The sequence below is a fragment of the Gracilinanus agilis genome, chromosome 5 (assembly GCF_016433145.1).
Source record: "Gracilinanus agilis isolate LMUSP501 chromosome 5, AgileGrace, whole genome shotgun sequence".
NCBI classification, from domain to species: domain Eukaryota; kingdom Metazoa; phylum Chordata; class Mammalia; order Didelphimorphia; family Didelphidae; genus Gracilinanus; species Gracilinanus agilis.
The window spans coordinates 299,409,999-299,431,260 of record NC_058134.1 but is presented as its reverse complement, the minus strand read 5'-3'; the positions used below and the strand labels follow the sequence as shown (position 1 = coordinate 299,431,260).

The following is a 21,262-nucleotide window of genomic DNA, read 5'->3' as shown; positions in this document are numbered from 1 at the left end:
AAGGAAGGAAGGAAGGAAGGAAGGAAGGAAGGAAGGAAGGAAGGAAGGAAGGAAGGAAGGAAGGAAGGAAGGAAGGAAGGAAGGAAGGAAGAAAGATATCTGGTTCAGCTCCTTAAAAGTGCAGAGGAAGAATCTGAGGCCTGGACAGTAGAAGCCACTTTTCCCAAGTCACAGGGCAAGTCAATGGTCTTAAGGAGACTTTTTCTGTTGCCTCCCAGCTGGGGTAGTGGATGGAACTGGTCCCTTGAAGGTGTCTCCATCCCTCCCCTCTCACCTTCACATGACCTGCCATCAGAGGAAAGCTTGAAGCCCACAGTACAGCTGCAGTGATAGGAGCCGGGGGTGTTTTCACACTTGTGGCCACAGAGCCGCCCGGGGTATCGTCTGCATTCATTGATATCTGAAAGGACAGACAGTAAGTGGGGCTGATGGCTCCCATCCATTACTCCAATCTCTGTGGCAGGGCTCCCCGCCTCTCTAGATTCTCTTGGCTGCCTGGCCTTTTGGCTAGAAGAGGAGTCCTGGGTTAGGAAGGGGGAGACCTCAGTTCCACCCTGTTCTCACTTCCTTGGAGTCAGTCAGTAACTCATGAGGTCTCAGGCCCACGAGGAGCACAGCAGCCATCCGGGCTGAGCAGTGATCCCTTCTATAACATCCCGGACACGGAAGGGGCCAGCCAGAGTCTTCCTGAGGCTTCCTGGACCTCAGGCGCTTCCTCTGGAAAATGCATCTTTGTTCTCTCTACCAAATGTCGAGAAGAAAATGTTTAGGTAAGAAATCACCGCAAGGATGCAGGAGGAGATGGAATTCAGAAGCTGCAGGTAATCCCAGGATGGAGATTGACCTCAGAGGTCATGTCGGGGCCCTCTGTCTGACCCAGGAATCGCTTCTGTACTAACTGGCCATGCTGCCTTGGTCAAGGTCAGACTCCAGAGGATGGCAGAGCCAGAAGGATCTTTAGTGTTGTTAAGGGATTTAGCTTAGCAGAGTAGGATGATCGACAGGAACAGATTTAGTGACTTGCTTCAGTGTCCAGTCTCTTTGGGCTTCATTTTCCCTACCTGAATAAAGTGAGTGAACATTGAGAGCCTCCAAAGGCCCTGCCAGTCTAGACGTGTTATCCTATGTTCCTGTGCCACCTGTCTCCCTAATTTTACAGAAGAGCAAACTAAGACCCAGAAATAAAAGTCTGGAATTAACTCTCTGTAAACACTAAGACTCATTTGGTCCATCTTCCTCAATTTTATAGATGAGAAAAACAAGGCCTCTAGACCTCTATATTTTAGTTGTTTTTACTTTTTTTTTTTAACCCTTAACTTCTGTGTATTGGCTCCTTGGTGGAAGAGTGGTAAGGGTGGGCAATGGCGGTCAAGTGACTTGCCCAGGGTCACACAGCTGGGAAGTGTCTGAGGCCAGATTTGAACCCAGGACCTCCTGTCTCTCAATCCACTGAGCTACCCAGCTGCCCTATAGACCTCTATATTTTAGAAAGGAAACCTTTATAAGAGAAATTTGCTGCAAAGATTTCTCCCCATTTTAGCTACATTGGCTTTGTTTGTATAAATACTTTTAAATGTTGTGTAATCACAATTGTCTATTTTACCTTCTGTGATTACGAATTCTTCCCCTAACCAGCGACCTAACAGGTAGTTTCCTCCTTGCTCCTCTTTACTATTTATGATGTAATCATTCCTTTATGTCTAAGAGCTTGTCCTAGTATATGGTATAAGACGTTGACTTAGACCTAGTTTCAGCCATACTGCTTCCTGATTTTCCCAATAGTTTTAATTGGAGAGTGAGTTCTTGCCCATATAGCTGGGCAATATTTATGAAATATTAGGCTACTGTATTCATTTGATTCTGTCTATTGTGTACCTAATCTGTTCTACTGATCACCCTATTTCTTACCTAGTGCCAAATTGTTTCAATAATAATGGCTTTGTATTACAGAGCTTGACACCTGGTCCTGCCAGGTCCCTTTCCTGCCTACTTTTAAAAATTAATTCCCTTGGGGGCAGCTGGCTAGCTCAGTGGATTGAGAGTCAGGCCTTGAGTCGGGAGGTCCTGGGTTCAAATCTGGCCTCAGATACTTCCCAGCTGTGTGACCCTGGGCAAGTCACTTGACCCCCATTGCCTACCCCTACCATTCTTCCACCTAGCAGCCAATACACAGAAGTTAAGGGTTTAAAAATGTAAAAAAAAATTAATTCCCTAAGGTTCTGTTGGTACAAAAATATTTAGTCATGCTTTTTGTGGTATCAAAAAATTGGAAAATGAGAGGATATCCCTTCATTGGAGAATGGCTGAACAAATTGTGGCCTATGATGGTGATGAATGATGAACTGCTTGTTTTCTATAAGAACTGGAAAGACCTCCATGAACTGATACAGAGTGAAATGAGCAGAACCAGAAGAACATTGTACACAGTTACTGAAACATGTGAGATGACCAAATTTGCTACTAAAAGCAATGCAATGATCCAGGACAACTCTGAGGGACTTGTGAGAAAGAACACTATCCACCTCTGGAGAAAGATCTGTGGGAGTAGAAATCCAGAAGAAAATACATGATTTATCACTAGTTTGTATGGGTCTATGATTTGGGGTTTTGGTTTTAAAAGATTATTACAAAAATAAATAATATGGAAATGGGATTTGAGTGATAATATAAGTAAAATCCAGTGAAATTGCTTGCTAACTCTGGAAAGGGGAGGGAAGAGGGGATGGAGATAACAAGAATCATGTAATCATGGGAAAAATTTTTTTTAATTAAAAAAATTAATTCCCTGATTTTCTTGATTTTTCTTGTTTTTCCAGATTAATTTTATTTACTATCTTTTCCTAGTTCTATAAAGTGATCATTAGTAGTTTGAATGGTGTGGCACTAAATAAGTAAATTAATTTAGGTAGTATTGTCATTATTAATCTACTGAGCAATTTATATTTTTCCAAAGATTTAGATGAATTTTGAACTCTGTATAGGGTGTTTTACAATCACAATCGTAAAGCTCCCTCAGCACTCTTTCTCCCACTTTACACATGAAGAGGCTGAGACCCAAAGACCCTTCAGCCTTTCCCCAAAGCCATCGCAAGCTCAGAAGTCCTTTGCTGCCGGGCTCCAGGCAGTGTTGGCAGGGCCAAGGCCCGTGATGTACATACCTGCACATGTTCTGCTGATCCCATCAAAATAATAACCCGCCTTGCAGTCACAGCGGAAACTGCCAGGAGTATTGATGCAGAGATGTCCTGCTCCGCAGGGTTCCGAGGGTGGGGAGCACTCGTCCACATCTGGCAGGACAAGAAGAGAAGTGTGAAGTATGGGGGCATAGTTGGACTCTTGAGGAGAGGAAGAGAAGGGGAAAGAGCAAGGAAGGAAAGGAGGAAGGGAAAGAGAAGGGGGAAGGAAGGCTTATTTATAGTGGCACACAGATTTCATTCTTTCTCGAAACTGGTGGAATCCGGGTCACGGAGAATCCCAAGAGCCCTCTGTATACCCACCTACGCATCTCGTCCCTTCGTCATTCAGGTGGTACCCTCGGCCACAATTGGGCACGTTTTTCTGGCAAGTGTAGGAGCCCTCAGTGTTGATGCACGTCTGACCACTAGGACATGGAGCATTGATACTTAAACATTCATTGATATCTGCAGAGAGAAAAGAGAAATGGCAGCCTGAGTAGGAGCCAAAAGACTCCGAGGAGTCTAAACGCTAACCTCTCAGGGAAGTGCCAGGCTCTGCCCCATTCTTTACACATCCGTAAGCAAAGAGGCCACATGGTAGAGGGGAAAGAGCTCTGATGTAAAAAATTAAAACAAAAACCTGGGTTCAAATCTCATCTCTGCTAATTAACACCGTGACCTCAGACAAATCACATCTAAGCTTCCTCGTCTATCAAATTAAGTTTTAGAGACCTGGGAGGCCTCTTCCAGCACTAAACTCTAAACATCACACAAGGTCTCAAGCTCGATCCCAAATCCCACAAAAAGAGGTCAGCCTCAGGAACCCCCCAGGACAGCCACATGGATGAATAAGGCCCTAAGTCACCCATGCCAGGATTTGAATCTTGGTCCTCTGATTCTAAGACCAGTGTATCTTTCTAGCGTATCAAAGATCCTCAAAGAAGCTGGGATCATCTGCCTTCAAAAGCTCTGATTCTGAATTCAGCAGAGAAACCTCAGGCCTTAACATGACATGAGTAAATGGGAGACATCCAGAGCAGAGGAGAAACTGTCTCTGGTTTTGAATTTTGATAACATCAGTCACTGGAACCAAAGAGAATCCTCTTGCCTCAGCTTCCTTCTCTCTGAAATGCAGGTGTTAGCCTGGATGGTTCCTACGGACCCTCCAGCTTTCAGTCCCAAGAGTCTCTGATGCAACAAGAAACTATGAAAAGTACCCCAAAGAGATAATAATGAAAAATGTTTGAAAAAAATATTTATAGCCCCATTCTTTGTGGTGGCAAAAAATTGGAAAATGCAGGGGTGTCCCTTGATTGGGGAATGGTTGAACAAATCGTGGTATATGATGGTGATGGAGTACTATTGTGCTGTAAAGAATGATGAACTGGAGGAATTCTATATGAACTGGAAGAATCTCCAGGAACTGATGCAGGGTGAAATGAACAGAACCAAAAGAACATTGTACACAGAAAGTGAAACATCATAGAACAATCCAATGGAATGGAGTTTGCTACCACAAGACAATCCCAAGGGACTTAGGAGAAAAAACGCTATCCACATCAAGAGAAAGAACAGTGGGAGTAGGACTACAGAAGAAAAACAAATGACTTATTATTTGTGTATATGGATATATGATTGGGGGGGGTTGTTATGCTCTATTACAAAAATGAATGATCTGGGAATAGGTATAAGTGATAGCATTTGTATAACCCAGTGGAAGTCCTTATTGGATCTCGGAGGGAAGGGAAAGAAAATGAACCATGTAGACATGAAAAAAATATTTTTAAAACAAATAAATAAAATTGGGGGGGGGAGGGGAAGAAACTGTGGAAAGGGTCTAAAAAGCCCCAGGCCAGGGAAGCAATGAGCCATCCCAGCATCTGCTCCAGTGATCTCCCACCACCCACAATGACCCCAGAAACAAGAGCTCCGGGTGAGTAAGGAGATTTGAGAACAGGTCAGAGCTGAACGAAAACATGTTCTCCATCTAGCCCTGTAGTTTGTGCCAAGGTGGAATCAATGCCCCCAAGGCCTGTCCTCCCAATTGGAAGTGACAAAGGCTGGCAAGACATCGTGAGTTCCCATGAGGTATGAGCTCTTGTTCAGGCTCTGACCTCGGAGGGCCTGGTCAAGATGCCTAGCCCCTCTGGATCTTAGTTTCCCTATCTCTCAAATTAAGATCACGATAATAACCTATATCAGTGTAGGGCTTTGGTTAAAAATGCCCCAAAGTTAGAGGCACTCTCTGGGGCTCTTCTTTAAAGCTTACAATGGGCTTGTATCTACACTCTCCATTTTGACCCAGGTCAGCTCTCCTCCTCCTCATCCCTCCCTCATCAGCCTTGCCATGAGCCACCAATGTCCAGGTCTGACCCAGGAGAACCCAGGACAGACTTGTTCAGGGGCAGTGGGGGGAGGAGGGAACTGTCTTACCCATACAGTCATGGAGAGGAGGCATGTCTTACCAATACAGTTGCCCAAAGCATCCTGAATAAATCCACTCCTGCACTGTAGCTTGGGTCTGCAGCGAAAAGATCCTGGTGTGTTCTGGCAGACAAAGTTGGGTAGGCAGTTGTGAATCCCACTCTCACATTCATCAATGTCTGGTGTGGCAGAAATGATAACCAATCAAGGCTCAGCAAAAATCCCTGAGCCTCCTCCTAACACTCCTTAACATATTTAGAGCTCACCATCTCTGTTTATTTATTCCACAGTCACTATGGACCTAGGATGTCTGTTTGAGGCCCAGCCCTCAGCAAAGAGGGAGACCCAGAGATCAAGACAATCACACATGAAATCCCAGCATCTTCTATCTGAAAAAGGTCTTAGATATTAATTTACCAGTGAGGGAACAGGTATCTCTTGGTGGTATGACTTATCCACCATCACATAGATGGCTGGGAATAGAATCAGGACTAGCACTCAAATCTCCTGAGTCTATTTGGGAGGCTTATTAACAATCCAGCTCTACCTCAAATGTTGGCCCCAGATGTTGCTAAATTGGAAAATAAACTTGAGGATGGCAAGGTGGGAGAGGACAACAAAGGGGAAAAGAGGGGGCTGTGCTGCCACTTTGTCCAATTAGAAATGATCATAGATTTTGCTTTTTCCCTCTCACCACCCCCCCCAATTTACACATCATTCAGCCAACATCTTTGCCAAGAAGAAAACCTCTTTGGAAAGTGTTTTCAGAAGGCTAGGGGAAGGAAGAAAGGAAGGAAAGAAAAAAGGGAGAAAGAGGAAAGGGAAGAGAGAGAGAGAGAGAGAGAGAAAGGAAGGAATCCTACTCTTATTATTTGAACAGAAAAAGGCTCCCTGACCTGGAATAGGCTGAGTTTCTACACAGATGAAAAAACATGATCTGAACTTCAAGGAAACTGGAAAGTAGAATTCAAATCTTAAGTCAAGCACTTGCTCCCTTTGTGACCATGGACAAACCTCTCAACCTCATTTTCTCCTCTATAATGAGAGCGTCCTAGTTCAGCTCTATCTAAACATCTTTTCCTACAAAGCCAATTTTGTCAGATTTGGAGACACACACAAAATGATTCTACTCTAACAGGGCTTTTGTTATTGTTGGTATTTTCACATTCTGGGTCTAAACTCTATCTTGGACTATTGGAAATAACTGGACACCATGGGAACAGTATCCCAGACACTCATCTCATATTAGTAAATATCCATAACCTTGAGTCAGCACACTATCCATCAGGTATAGTGCTGGGTCCTCTGAGGAGATGAAGGTACCTAAGATACAGTAATGGAGAACTTGAGAAGTTTATGGTCTAGTGTGTGTGTGTGTGTGTGAGAATGAGAGAATGAGAGGGTGGGGGATAAACCAAGAACCTCAACAACCAGAGTGTGTTTGACTCTAATGAGTGCACCAAAGGAAAAAGAGAAGAAAGGGATAAGACTACAAGAAAAAAGGGCTAAGCTGGGCCTTCGTGATAAGGAAAAGAGATTCATAACCCCAGAGAAAGCAGAGCCTTAGGAACCCTCTGTCCAAAGACTCCCCTCTCCCATCTCCTTCCCCAACAAGGGAGCTCCCAGCAGAGAGAAAGAGCTCTCTTCTTCTCTCCCTCCCTGCAGAGGTGGCTGGTCCAAACCCTGGGGACAGCACTCATTATCATCATCCTTCCACAGATCCCTGGTCAGCCTCCATTGTCTGATCAACTTCCCCTCCAATGGCACTAGCTCTGCCACCCGGGGTCAGGTAGAACCAAGGACAACCTTCTTCCCAACAAGCGCCCTTCAGATCCCAAGGAATAGCTCTTGAGTCTCCCCTAAATAAGTCCCAGGACCCTTAACAGAACTCTCATGCCTCTCCCCAGCCTGTGAGCTCTTCTGTGGACATAGTGCCCTGCCCAAATGGGGCAAACGGGTCTGAACTCAACCTCCCTGATACATTGAACTGTCCCTTCTCCTGCTTCAGAGCTAGGAGCTCTCTCCTAAGGCATTCTAAAATCATGGCCACCTCTCTGAACTGAGCTGGCAGGTACTCTTTGTGGTGTCAAAAAATTGGAAAATGAGGGTCTGCCCTTCAATTGGGGAATGGCTGAACAAATTGTGGTATATGTTGGTGATGAAATACTATTGTGCTAAAATGAATAGGGAACTGGAGGAATTCCATGTGAAGTGGAATGACCTCCAGGAAAGTGAAAGGAGCAGAACCAGGAGAACATTGTACACAGAGATAGATACACTGTGGTACAATTAAATGTAACAGACTTCACTACTAGCAGCAATGCAATGACCCAGGATGATTCTGAGGGGCTTAGGAGAAAGAATGCTATCCACATCCAGAGAAAGAACTGTGGGAGCAGAAACACAGAAGAAAAACAACTGCTTGATCACATGCATCAGTGGGGATAGGATTGGGGATGTAGACTCTAAGGATCACCCTAATGAAAATATCAATAACATGGAAATAGGTCTTGATCAAATGACACATGTAAAACCCAGTGGAATTGTACATTGGCTATGGGAGGGGCGTGCAGGGAGGGGAGGGAAAGAACATGTATCTTGTAACCATGGGCAAAATATTCTAAATTAATTAATTAAATAAAGTGCCCCAGAATTGAAAGGAAATAAATAAGTAAACGGAGCTGGCAGGCCCTGAAAGCCCCCATAGGCGGAATCTGCTTGACCCTTTAAAAAGTGAGCCACCCGATGGCTGAGCATGTCTGCACCCGTGACCTCAGAGTGGTTTCACTGTGAAGCTGTCCTTGCCGGGTGAGCCGGGCAGGGGCCGGGCTTCTTCATCTTACCTCCGGGGGAGGGATGGCCCTCTGGTCACCCGGCACGTGAGTGGCTTCACTAGGGGAGCGGTCAGTGGCCCGCCCCTTGGTCCGCGTAGTCCGCCCAGCCACACTTCGCCTAGGTAGGAGACGCACCTTTGCAAGTGTTGTCCTCCATGAGCTCGTAGCCTGTGCCACAGCTGCTCTCTCTTTGACAACGAAACGCCCCCACCGTATTGATGCATATTTCCCCAATTCGGCAGTTGTGCGTGCCCGTGATGCACTCGTTGGTGTCTGGGAAGGACCAAGGAGACAGAGACAGGAGAGACGACACCATGGAGACACGGCGGACCAAGCGAACGGGCAAGAGGCTGGCCACGAAGGCCGGAGATGAGAGAGGCCCCGCTCCCAGGGCCCTGCCTCCGATGGAGCCGCGCCTAACGAGCTCTCGCTGGCTGTGACTTCCACCAGAGCCCTCCTGCGAGGCCCTCCCAGGCCCCAGAGGCGAGCTGCGGCAGGATTTCAGGCCCAATTCCAGGCGGGCTGCGCCGGTGGGGGCAGGACAGCCACCCAACCATTTACCATTTATTTGGTTTTATGAGATCAAGAAGTCAATCGGGGCAATGGCATGTGGAAAACCCAGTGGAATTGCTCGTTGGCTGCAGGAGCAGGTGGGGGTGGAGAGGGAAAGAACACGAATCATATAGTCTAAATGAATGAATTCAATAAATAAGCTTCATTTAAAAAAAAAGAAGCCAATCAGGGCTCCATGGGGGTTAAGGAAGCCCTGGCAAAGGGAAGACGAGTGTGCTTAGCCATCCCGGGCTCCGAGGCCCGACCATCACAGACTGTTGGGTGAGGCAGAAAGGCGACACCCCCAGTCCTGGGGAGCCCAAGCCCTGGAGGCATTACCTTCGCAGGAGACCCCATCGGGCAAGAGCTGGTAGCCCACGAAGCAGGAGCAGACGACGGCGCTTCCCGTGTCTCGACACTGCTGAGTGCAGGGACCCCCGCCTGAAACCAAGCAGAGGGGGTTGGAAGGCAAAGCCGGGTCCCTAAACCCCACTTTCCATCATCTTGTTGGCCCCCGGCAGTCACGCTAGCCCTCGGCCTTAGAAGGCCCAGTGCTCTCCTCCTGGTGGGATAGACGAGGAAACTGAGGCAGGAACGGCCGGGGCTTTCCTCCAGTCGCTGCTGTCCTCGGGCCCCCCCCGGGGCCCCCTACTCTTCCCACCACCCTTTGCTGCCTGGTATGGAACACTTTCGTTTATCTATTTAAATGTTCAGAAGCAAAGCTTTTGTCCTCTCAGTCCTCTCCTGACTCGCAGGAGAAGCCCCTCGGAAAGGAGGATTCAGTCACTGGACAACGTCCTCTCTTGATCCGTATCTGGGAGGTGAAAAGGTTGGGCTCCGCAGCCTCTGAGAGGCCCCTCGGATCCCCTAGACCTCATTTTATAGACCTGCCCAATTGTGCCCACGTCCCGTCCCCCCACCCCAGCCCGCACTGGAAACTCCTTGAGGGCCGGGCCACCCTTTATCCATCTCTCTCTCTCCTCAACCCCCTGGCACAGGCCTCTGAGGCACACGGAAGGCGTTAAATGTGTATAACAGCAGTGGATGGATGAATGAATGAATGAATGAATGAATGAATGAATGAATGAATGAATGAGTGAATGAATGAATGAATGAATGAATGAGGGGATGAATGGAGGAATCCTAATCGACAGACATTGGCCAAGTGCCTGAAATATCTGAAGCCTTCACCTGGGGGCCATAATCCCAAGAAGCCAAAACAGGGTTCCAGCCCTCCCTGGACCTGGACCCCCCATACCTAAAAAGAAAACCCCCAGAGAAAGGGAGGTCAGGGAAGCCTCCCTGGAGGAAGAGAACTGAGCTGGCCATTCTAAGCAGGCACACTTCAGCGGGACGAGAGGCGGGCAGGCAGCAAGGTGGGGTTTGGGTAGGAGATCAATGAAGAGTCACAAATCAATCAAGCCCAATTCATTAAGTGACTACTCTGTGCCAGACCCCATGCCAGAAGTTTGGCTTTTTCCCAACCAGCAATGAGGAGCCAGTGAGAGCTTAAAGATTTGCCCCCATGCCAGAAGCAATTGACTCCAAGGATTGGCAAAGAAGAGAACTGGCCCTTCTAACGTGCACATAGTAGGCACCGAATGTTTGCTGAAGGAATGGCCGTCAGCAATCTGCCATCCTCTCTCACCTCGGCACCGGTCATGCAGGTAGGGGTCTTCTTGGTCAACAAGGTCCTCCTCAGGAATTTTAGCTGTGGAGGGAGAAAAGGAAAAAGAAATTCAAAGCTGCCCTCCCCAAATGGACTGTCATCCCCTGAGAAGAGAGCCCAAGGATTCTCCAAAAAAAACCCCACAGGATTGTAAAGACCATGCTGGGACCCGATCTTACCTGGTCCAATCGCATTCTCTGAATTCACTGCAAACATTTACAAAGCACCCGAGGCATTCGAACTCAGGGCTTCTGACTCTGACGGAACGCAGCCCATCGCTTACCAACTGGATCACTTCAAACCTCTCTCCACTCTGACCTCCTGGGCCCTCCCAGCTGCCTCAAGCAGGAAGCCTTCCCTGACCTCTTCTCCTCTAGCCCCAAAAGGAAAGAACTCGAACCCCCAAACTGGAGGAAGATGGCTGCCGTCCCCACCATGAAGGCCGATTCCGAGGAGCAAACCTGGAGAACGGTTCTAAAGTCTCGCTGCGCCCATTCATCGGGGAAATGTCAGTTCGGGTCTACCCTATTCATGTCACCTGCTACTGTTCAGAGGGAGGAAGAGCGGTGAAGAGGGTCAGGGAGCCCTGGGTTCAAATCCTGCCTCTGCCACAAGCCAGCTGTGGGCCCCCAGGCTGCTCACTGCAATGCTAAGGGGAGGGACGGCCATCAGTTGCCTCCACCACGATGGATTCACAGACACTAGTGGCTCCCCTCTCCCCACCCGCCCCGAACAAATCATTACATGCATGAACAGACAGACAGACGGATGAATGGATGAATGGATGCAGATGGATGGGCAGCTGGACAAACAGAGACAGATGGATAGATAAACAGACAGGCAGGCAGAGACAGAAAGACAGATAGACGGATGGATGGCTAGACAGACACAGACAGGCGGATGGATGGCTAGACAGACACAGACAGGCGGATGGATGCCTGGGGCCAAGCCTAGGAGGGCCAGAGGCGCCCAGGGGTCCAGGGGGCGCCTTACTGGTGTCCACGGGGGCGGCAGCGACGTCCCCAGGGGCGAGCTCGGAGGTCTCCTGGCCCTTGACGCAGCAGGCCCGATACACCAGGCCGCACTGGTAGCCGATCATCAGGTTGTACTCGCAGCTCTGGCCCTGGGCCTGGGCCGCCTTCCCCAGCAGGCAGCAATGACAGCATTTCTGCCGAGAACAAGGAAAAGGGTTACCAGAACAGCCGGAAGGGAGCGAGAGCGGCGCCGGCGTCCGGAGGGCTCCCAGGCTTCTCTGAGGAGTCCGGACTGGAGAGGGAGACCTGGGCTCTCTCCCCTCGCCTAAATAGACAAGAGGCTGCAGCGAGGCCTGGAGGGATGATCTGGGTTCTAATCCTGGCCCTTCCTTTTATCAGTCTGCCTCTGGGCAAGTCCCTCCTTCAGTGGGCCCTCAGTAAAACAAGAGCATGGGATTGGACGGCCATTAAGAGGCCCAGATCACAAATATAATGATCACCAGGCACTTTGGCCTCAGTTTCCTCAGCTGTCAAGTGAGAGGGTGGAGGGTTCCTCCGGTTCCAAACCCACAACCAAAGAACTCTTTGTGACAAGAAGGACCTGGGAGGACATATTTCACTGGAGGGGAGAAGGGGGGTTTGAAGGGAGATCGTGGCGACCAATGACTTTGGGACACGAAGACCGAGAATTTCTCACGTCATGACCACGGACAGGTCTCCGTTGGGGGGAAAATGGCGGCTGGGGGCCGGCTTAACGCCTCCGCTCCTGGGATCCGGACTTGGGCCTCACTTGCTGAGATGCTGGCTTGGTAAAAATGATTTGCTCAAACTAAATAGGAAAAATGGATTTCCCCGTCCAACATTCCCAAGACTCAGCCAACTGGACTCAATCTAATTTTCCAAAACTGATTTCCTCTCGGTCCCTCTTCCTCTTGCCGCGCAGTGGGAGGTCGGGAATAGCTGGAACGTTCAGATGTTGGCAGTTCTCAAACCAGGAATGAGGCAGGCCCGTGGCTGAGGACAGGCTCCCAGAGACCCCTTAACTGCCCTCCTCAGGACCCTCAGGCACAGACTCCGGGGAAGCCTAGTCTAAACTCTCATCCCACAGAGCCCAGAGGGTCCTCCAGCCTGGAACCGCATACCTGCGTGACGGGCGGCTCACTGCCTCCCCGGGTGTAGAAGCATTAAAAGTTCTGGGAAGGGGGCAGCTTGGCTTCTGACCAGGGCAGCTGTGACTGAACTGAGCTAAGCAGGCCCTCGGAGGCCACAGGCTTAGGACCTTGACCCCAGGCTTGCCTTCTGCTTTGCTGAGCCTCGTCACTCTCAGTCCTGGCTTGGAAGCAAACTTGTTACCTCAGAAAGGGACGGCACTCGAGAGAGCACGAAGCCCAAACCCGAGGGAATGAGACCCAGAGACGGCAAGCCCAGGACAGCTAGAGCTCGTGGGAACGACAAACACAGAGGGGGCCCGCCAGACTTGGGGGAGGGAGAAAGGCCACTAGGGAAGGCCAAGGGATCTGACTCTCGAGGGTTGTTCCACGTCACTGGAGCCCTCACCACCCCTTTCCTCTCTGGGTCCTCTCCTTTGCGTCATCTCTTAAATGAGGCCGATGAACCAGATGAAAGGGGAGGCCCCTCCTAGCTCTGCATCCCCTCTTCTAAGGCCCCTTCAGCTCGGACACTTCAATAGCTCTGTGTTTGACCTGTTTCTTTCTCACTGACTTCTTCTAGAGAAGATCCAACCCCTGACAAAGTCCAGACTCGGGCAAGATCTAGAGTGTCTGATGCTGCCCTCTCAGGGAGGAAGCCAGTCTCTAAGCTGCATTGGCCAACCCATAGGACAACCTTCAGTCCACTCAGGAGCTGGGGAGGCCAGAGGACCCAGAATCCTGGCGCTAGATCTTCTGGAGCTGGGCCAGGGTCCTGAGCCCCACTCGTGGCCATCCAGCCCTCCCTGGGTAGTCCTTGGAGGAAGAACCTCATGACAGCACCAACGCTGAGGAAGCCAGTCTGGGCTGTGAAGCAACATCCAGCTTCCCCCAGTGCCTCTGGCTTGCTCTTCTCAACCAGAGAGCCCAGACACCCTCGGTTCATTTCTGCTCCACCAAGGAAAGGGATCCAGGACGCTAACCCTGGGCTGGAAGGTCCCTGGAGATCACATAGTCCTACCCTCTCATCTTACAAAGGAGGGAAGCGGCGCCCAGGGAGGAGAAGGGACTTGTCTGAAATCCCTCAGGAGGTGTGTATTCAAGACACGTTTGACCTCGGTTCTTCTGACCCCAGAGTCTGAGTACTTTCTTTTTTTAAAAATTAATTTATCTGTTCTGATGGTTACATTAAAATTCCCAGGCACCCCCCTCCCTCTCTGCCCTCACGGCCCTGGAGAAGGTCTGGGTACTTTCCACCGTCCCTGAAGGACAGGGCAGAAGGCTCGAACCCTCTTCCCTTCAACGATCCTGACTCTCATGACTTGCTGGCGTCCCCTCCTTTTCCTGGCCCTGCACGTGTCTGTCGCCAGGACTCGGATGGAGAACAGGACACGCACGAGGTGACAAAGGGGAGGGAGTTCAGACACCGGACAAAGGGCAGAGCAAGTCCCATCACTCTTGGGGCAGTGGAGGGAGCCAGGGGTCCAGGCTACCTCAGAGAGCCAGGACAGGAGAAGAGAGAGGAAAGAGGGTGGCTCTGATCAGCGAGAGGGAGCCAGGCAACCCGAGGATGGCGGGCACGCAGGGGGTCCCTGTTCACCTTAACAAACTTGGCCTCAAAGCTGGAATTGTCATGGTGAGAGTCGCAGCCGTCCCCCTCGTGGGCCACGTTGATGCCCGTGGCACAGTGGAGCTCCTCCAGCTGGTTTAGGCAGCACTGCTCCTGCACCATCCTGCCAGAGAGAAAAGGGGCACGATGGCGGGCACGATCGATTATTAAGCCCCTACGACAGACCGGGCACGGCCTTTACAAATACCCTCCTTTGAAAGGAAATACCCGGAGGAGGGTGCGGGGCACGTGGGCGCCACTACTAACCCCCACTGAATGTCGGGGCTGGGAGATGCCTTGGAGAATGAACCCCCAGCACCGTCCCATCCTTCTACCCACGTGCAGGCTGACTCTCCAAGAGGGAGATGATGGCTACAAGCTGGAAAACAAGGAGCACTTCCTGGAGGAAGGGGCATCAGGGCCAGGTCTGGGATTAAGGGCAAGAAGGGCCCCCAGAGGCCGTGGAGGCTGCCCTCATTTTACACACGAGGAAACAAGCTCAAGCTACTCCCCCAGGGACCCACGGTGAGTAGCCACTGAAGATGGAATTTGCGCCCTGGCATTATTGATACCACCTCTAGAACTTAATTAGCCCCCTGGTCCGGGCTTCCTCTCTCCAAAGACAACCTAATCAGCGTCCTTCTAGTTGGGCCCAGAAGGCAAATACTTGGTAGCTCTCTCTGGAAAGGCCTTCCACAAAGTCTTTAGACTTGGTCCTCCATTTCTATCAAGCTTTGGACAAGTACTTGAATCCCACCGAGGTCTCTGGGCTTCAGGAACGCTGAATGCTCGTTCCAAAGTGAAGCAGTTTGTGATTCAGAAAATGGAGCCAAAAGGGAACCCATCTTTGTGATTTAGTGGAGGGTTCTGGGGAAGAGGGCAGGAGGGCAGGGGCTTAAAGTGCAGCCCTCCTCCCGACTTCCTGCTGTGTGCCCAAGGCCAAGCCTTTTCCTCTCTCTGAAGAAGGCCCATGGACAGGACGGGTGTGATCCTCAGAGCCTTGCGTCTAGGCTTTGGCTGGCCACAGAAGGGAGAGGAAGCTGGCCCCGATCAGCTCCAAGGTCCCTTCCAGCTCTCATCCCCAGCCCTTCAAAATGTGCCTAAACCACCAATAATTTTTCCTAAATGTTGGCAGGTTAATTTATTTTTAAATTTAACAATTGTTTATTTAGACAAATGCCGGGAACTTCGAATTCTGGGTTTTTTATTCCATTTCTGAGTAACTGAACGACACTGCAAGAGGAAAAAAAATGATTTGCAAAAAACTTTGTCTTTTTTCTCTTTGTAAAACAACCGCAAAAACGCCCCACATTGTTTTCATCTTTTTTTTTTTAATTACGCTTTCCAGAAGGTTCTCTTAAATCAGCCTCGACCTCCTAATCGCCTCTTTCCTTTCCTGGCCCTCATGAAAACATCAGCCTCCAACATGAGGTTTAAGACAAGTATGCTGGTAGGCAGCCAAGTCCGCTGATCCCCAAGAAGACGGACACCTCAGACCCTGTCTCTTACCAAGGGAATGGCAGGCGCTCTGAGGACCATGGACGTGTTAGAGTCCTGGGATGGCAGAGCGGGACCCTCGCTCCCACACCCTCACACACACACGCACACACACGCACCCTCTCATAGACACACGTGTTTATGCACACTCACATACGCCTGCAAGCCGGGCTTAATTCCACTCTAGTATGACCACCTCAGAATCCCAGCCTGGAGCACGCCAGCCACCCCGCATCCACCCTGATCTGGTGGTCTCTGAATCATAAACATTTGATCTTCCAACATCCCAATAATCCAAGTTTCCTGTTTTTCTTGCCTTCGTTTGGCCTGTCCCTCTTCTGACTCTTCAAGAATTTGCTAGATTAGGATTTAAGCCTCTTTCGTCAGGGCTGGAGCCCACAAGACTGTCCTCGGCTCCAACGTAACCAGGAGACGTGGGAAGGCCTGGCCCAGAAGACTTGGGCAGGAACTCTCTCTTCTGAAGCCCCAGAGAACTGGGTGCTTGAACCCTCCTTCGCCGGAGTGGCAGAGCTGGGGAAAAGCGGGCCGCCCCCAAATCCCCCTCTTTCCCAAGTATTTTCCATCAATGTGTGAGTCTAACAACGATGACCACGGCCATTTTGCCTCCCGTCTACTGCTCGGGCAAGAACCTTCATTAAGCATCTGTTTATGCCCAGCACCGCCAGGATAAGAGGGGACACATCCGCAGCGTCGGGATGGTGACCCCCTTTGGAGTAACAAGAAAGGGGCTGGTGGGAGTGAGGGCCGAGTAACGAGGCGGGCTGGGGGGACGGAGCAAGAAACAAGAAGGTGTAAGAAGTGGGGGGGGCACTACCTGCACTCCTTGGACTCGGAAGCATACGGCACGGAGCAGTCGCGTTTCTGGGTGGCCAGTCTATGCCCATCTGCACAGCAGTCTTCCAGAAGGACGTCGGCACTCGCTGCAGGGAAGGGGAAAGGAGATGAGCCGGGGAGCGTGTGGCTCCCCGGGAAGAAGGCCCTGACGGGCATCCGCAGGAAGGGAAGCGCTGACCCTCTGAGGGTGTTCCATGTTCCAGGGCTCGGAGCTCCTCCACTGAAGCGGGTTGCTATTCTTTACAATCTCTTAAACTGCCTTCAAGAGTTCCGTGTCCTCAAAGAACTTACTTACCTTCTCCGGGGCGATCGAGGCACAAAGAGGAGTCCGCTCCAAGTTACACAGCTACCAGGGACATCCAGAGGGGGGCCCAGGGGAGGGATGGGGGACAGAGAGGACCTCATGAGGTGGAAGGGGAGGGGGGGCATCGGGGAGCAGCAAGGAGGTGTGTTGGCCTGGAATGGGGCACGAAGGGTCAGACGTGAGATGAAATTGGAAAGGTCAGTGGGGGCTTCACTGGAGGCCATCAGAAGCCCCAGAGAAGGTCAGCTCATCAAAGCAAGGAGAGCCCAGAAGCTCAGCAGCCTCGACCAACAGGAGGGAAATGCACTGGGCTGGCGACTGGCTCTCGGTGGATTTTGTCATGACCCAGACTTGCTCCAGCCAACAGAGACCAAACCCAAGACCCTCCAGCACCCAGAATCCCTGTTCTCTTCCAAACAACATGGAAGCCCATCCCTCTGAGCTCAGAAATCTACAGAAAGGGCCTCCAGAGGACTCTAGCAACTCGCCCACAAGCCTGAGAGAGGGAGGATCCCCAAGCCCATTGTGAACACGAAAACTTCCTCGGTTCTGAGGCGCCCAGCCACATCAGCTGAGCAAAAGCCCCCTCTGGGCTGCCCTGTGCCCATCCCTCTCCCCTCCCCCAGATCAGCTAAGCAAGTGGCCCCCTGTCTGGCAGCCCAGGCTCACCCCACTTCCCCAACACTCTCAAGGTCACCAGCACCAGTCATTCCTCTGGTCTCGAGCCTTGGCAATAACTGAGCACCATGCACTGTGCTAAACTGGGGGGCTAAAAATAGACAAGAGGCAGACCCTGCCCTCGAGGAGCTTACTGTCTATGGGGGTGGGGGAGAGGGGAGACGAGCAAACAAATGAGAGGCAGGAGGAAGAGGCCAAAGCAGACACTGCATGAAGGGCAGCCTGGGGAAGGAGCCAGGGAAGCCAGAGGTATTCAGAACCCCCTTCCAAGGTCCTAACTCCCATTTCTCTTGTCCTCCTCCATTGGACTGTGAGCTCCCTGAGAGCAGGGCCTGCCTTGGGTCTCTTTTTGTGCCTCCACCTACCCAGACACACACTTAATAAGTACTTTTTAAAAAATTATTAAGACCCTTGCCTTCCGTCTTAGAATCAATACTGGGGAAGGGCTAGGCAATGGGGGTTAAGTGACTTGCCCAGAGTCTCACAGCTAGGAAGTGTCTGAGGCCAAGACCTCCCATCTCTAGGCCTGGCTCTCCATCCACTGAGCCACCCAGCTGCCCCCTTAATAAGTACTTCTTTTTTTTTTTTTTAAACCCTTGTACTTCGGTGTATTGGCTCCTAGGTGGAAGAGTGGTAAGGGTGGGCCATGGGGGTCAAGTGACTTGCCCAGGGTCACACAGCTGGGAAGTGGCTGAGGCCGGGTTTTGAACCCAGGACCTCCTGTCTCTAGGCCTGGCTCTCCATCCACTGAGCCACCCAGCTGCCCCGTTAATAAGTACTTCTTGACTAATAACCCTTAGAGCAGATGAGGACTTGGGAATTGTCTAATCTAGCTGTGCCACTGGACAAAAGAAGAAAATGAGGCCAAAGGGAGTCCAGTGACTTTCTGGTGGCTGTACAGATAGTTTTTACAATATACTTTTCACCTGGCCTGCAATAAAGCGAAGTGGTTAAAGCTTTAGGCTAGAGGTCAGGAAGACCTGAGTTCAAGTTCTGTCTAGACAATGACTAGTTGTGTGATTCTGGGCAACTTCCTTAATCTCTGTCTCAATTTCCTCATCTAGAAAACGGAGATAAAAAGAGCACCCATTCCCCAGGGCCTTTGTGGGGATCAAATGAGATCCTATTTGTAAAGAGCTTTGCAAAGCTAAATGTGCTATCTATTAGTTAAAGGGCCCCTTTGACTTCTCTTTTTGGGGATTGCTCAAATTGGCAGGGATTTTCTCCCTCATGCGGTGCCTCAATGTTCCCTCCACCTCCTGTGGCTTCCGGTTCTGCCCTGGTTCTGGAGCCAAAAGGAACAAATCTCTCCTCCTTCTAATGCTTGAAGACAGCTCTCAAGTGCCCCCTGAGTCCCCTCTTTGTTAAGCTAAACATCTTCCATTTCCTCTGCTGATCTCACTATGGCAGTTCCTAGATCATCCTGGGGGGAACAATGGAAAACAATAGTCCCAGATATCCCAAGGAACTAGGCTGGAATTCCATGTCCAGAGGGTCAACAGCGACAGAGTCCAACCCCGTCCTTCTGCAGGCAGACTCCTGAGCCCGTTTAAAACCATCCCTAACCTTGTCTGGCTTGGGGACGGGCAGAGGGGGCCCAGGTTCCTGTCTCTGGGCCTGGGGCTCTCCCCTCGGCTCTAGGCCCTCCTCAGCAGCCAGCCTCACCCCCCCAGCCACCTCACTTGTCCTTTTTTGGGGCACAATTTGCCCAACAACCAATGTGGGAAGCTGAAAAGAGTTGCCACCAGTCACAGACCTGCTGGGGATTTCTGAGAACCGGCCATTCCCCTCTCAGTGGGCCCTTCCGAGCTTGGATTAGAACCAGGGCTGTGTTTTCCTACTAATTAAGGACTCTGCAGAGGCCAAGCCCTGCATGGTGTATCAGCCATTTCCCTTGGAATAGAGTATGGTTGTTTTGTTGAGTTTGTTACCCCTTGGGGTCAGGACCAGTCTTGGGCAGTGCTCGTGGGGGGCATCTTGGGACAAAGGGCGGCTCCCCAGGGAGCAGGACAAGGCTGGGGCTGGTTTTAAAATGTCTTCATCCAGAACTGTGGGAGGAGAAACAAAGAAGAAAAACAACTGCTTGAACACATGGGCTGATAGGGATGTGATTGGGGATGTAGACACTAAACGATAACTCTAGTCCGACTATCAATAATATGGAATTAGGTCTTGATCGTGTAAAACCCCGTGGAATTGTGTGTCGGCTAAGGGGGGTGAGGACGGTTTGGGGGAGAGGGAAAGCACGTGAAATATGTAACTAGGAGAAAATATTCAAAATGAAAGCTTAAAAAAAATAAAATAAAATGTCTTCATCCCATCAGGAAGGCTTTTCTGAGGGTCTGTACTAATCCTCACATGTACCCAGCATCCCTGGGATATGTTCCATACCTTCCCACCCACCACACCTTTGTCCATGCTGAGAATGGTCTCCACTCCAACACTATCCATTCCCACTTTGTACAATTATAGTATTGTTTCAGGCAAAAGGACCCTGGAAGCACATCTTGCCTAACTCTCTCCTTTTACAGATAAAGAAGGGAGGAAATACAGTTATTAAGAGCCTGCTGTATGCCATGTAAGCTCTTTCCAAATATCATTTTATTTCATCTTCCCAACAACCCCTAGTGGTAATTGTTAACATTATCCCCATTTTACAGTTGAAGAAATTGTAAATTTTCAGAAAAGGAAACCAGAACCTGGGATAGAGAGTGACTTTCCCAAGTCTCCGGGCTAGTTTAGGGGCAGAACCAGGCCTAGAACCCAGGACTCTTGACCTCTGGGGCTCTTGCCTGAGATGTGACCCATTCTCCAAAGCCCAGATCCATAGCTGCCTCCTCTGATCCTCCCAACTAAAAAAGCTTTCTCCTTCCTGGGAGCTCTCATGACACGCAGCTTCTACTTCACTAAGACTGCATGATTTCAATAACAAGTCTAATAGACTTTGCAGTATGATTCACTCTGGAAGAATGTGGAAATCAAGAACCCTAGAGCTCCCAACAACCTCCAACTTCCGTGAAAGCCTGGGCAATGTCCAGTACTTGATCCCCAGGGGAAAGGCATTCTTTGGGGTCAATCCCACCAGGGCCAGATCACAGTCAAGTCAAGGCCTCCTTACATAGTTTTTATGGCCTTCGATCTAGAATCACTTTTTAACCAAAAACCCTTTCAGAGAGAAGGTAGAAATTCCAGCTCTAACAGGCATCTCCGTCCCTGTGGTTTGGGACCCCTGGGGTCAAAGCAACTGCAGCTTGTAGATACCCTCCTGGGCTCATCGCTTTCTATCTATATCATTTGAGAAAAGTATGTGAAGAAAGCCTCCTGGAAGCCCCTTCATTTTGTCAGGTCACAGGAAACCTTGGAAGCCAGTAGCCTGTACTATGGCAAAATCTTCCAGCCCTATTCTGGAGTGTATATGAGAGAGAGAAGAGGAGAGGAGAAGAGAGGAGAGGAGAGGAGAGGAGAGGGGAGGAGAGGAGAGGAGAGGGGAGGAGAGGAGAGGAGAGAGGAGGAGAGGAGAGGAGAGGAGAGGAGAGGAGAGG

At 50.3% G+C, this 21,262-nt stretch overlaps 1 protein-coding gene across 1 annotated transcript in view; it reads right to left on the bottom strand.

Annotated features, from left to right (window-relative positions):
- Positions 1-21,262, bottom strand: part of FBLN1 (fibulin 1) — a 63,604-nt gene that overhangs the window by 13,510 nt on the left and 28,832 nt on the right. The window contains exons 4-13 of the mRNA XM_044679278.1: positions 16,719-16,824; positions 14,378-14,510; positions 11,649-11,823; positions 10,635-10,697; positions 9,326-9,427; positions 8,570-8,707; positions 5,642-5,779; positions 3,498-3,641; positions 3,159-3,287; positions 275-400 (exon numbers count right to left, since the gene is read on the bottom strand). Coding sequence (XP_044535213.1) covers positions 275-400; positions 3,159-3,287; positions 3,498-3,641; positions 5,642-5,779; positions 8,570-8,707; positions 9,326-9,427; positions 10,635-10,697; positions 11,649-11,823; positions 14,378-14,510; positions 16,719-16,824 — 1,254 coding nt within the window. The remainder of the gene's footprint in view (positions 1-274; positions 401-3,158; positions 3,288-3,497; positions 3,642-5,641; positions 5,780-8,569; positions 8,708-9,325; positions 9,428-10,634; positions 10,698-11,648; positions 11,824-14,377; positions 14,511-16,718; positions 16,825-21,262) is intronic.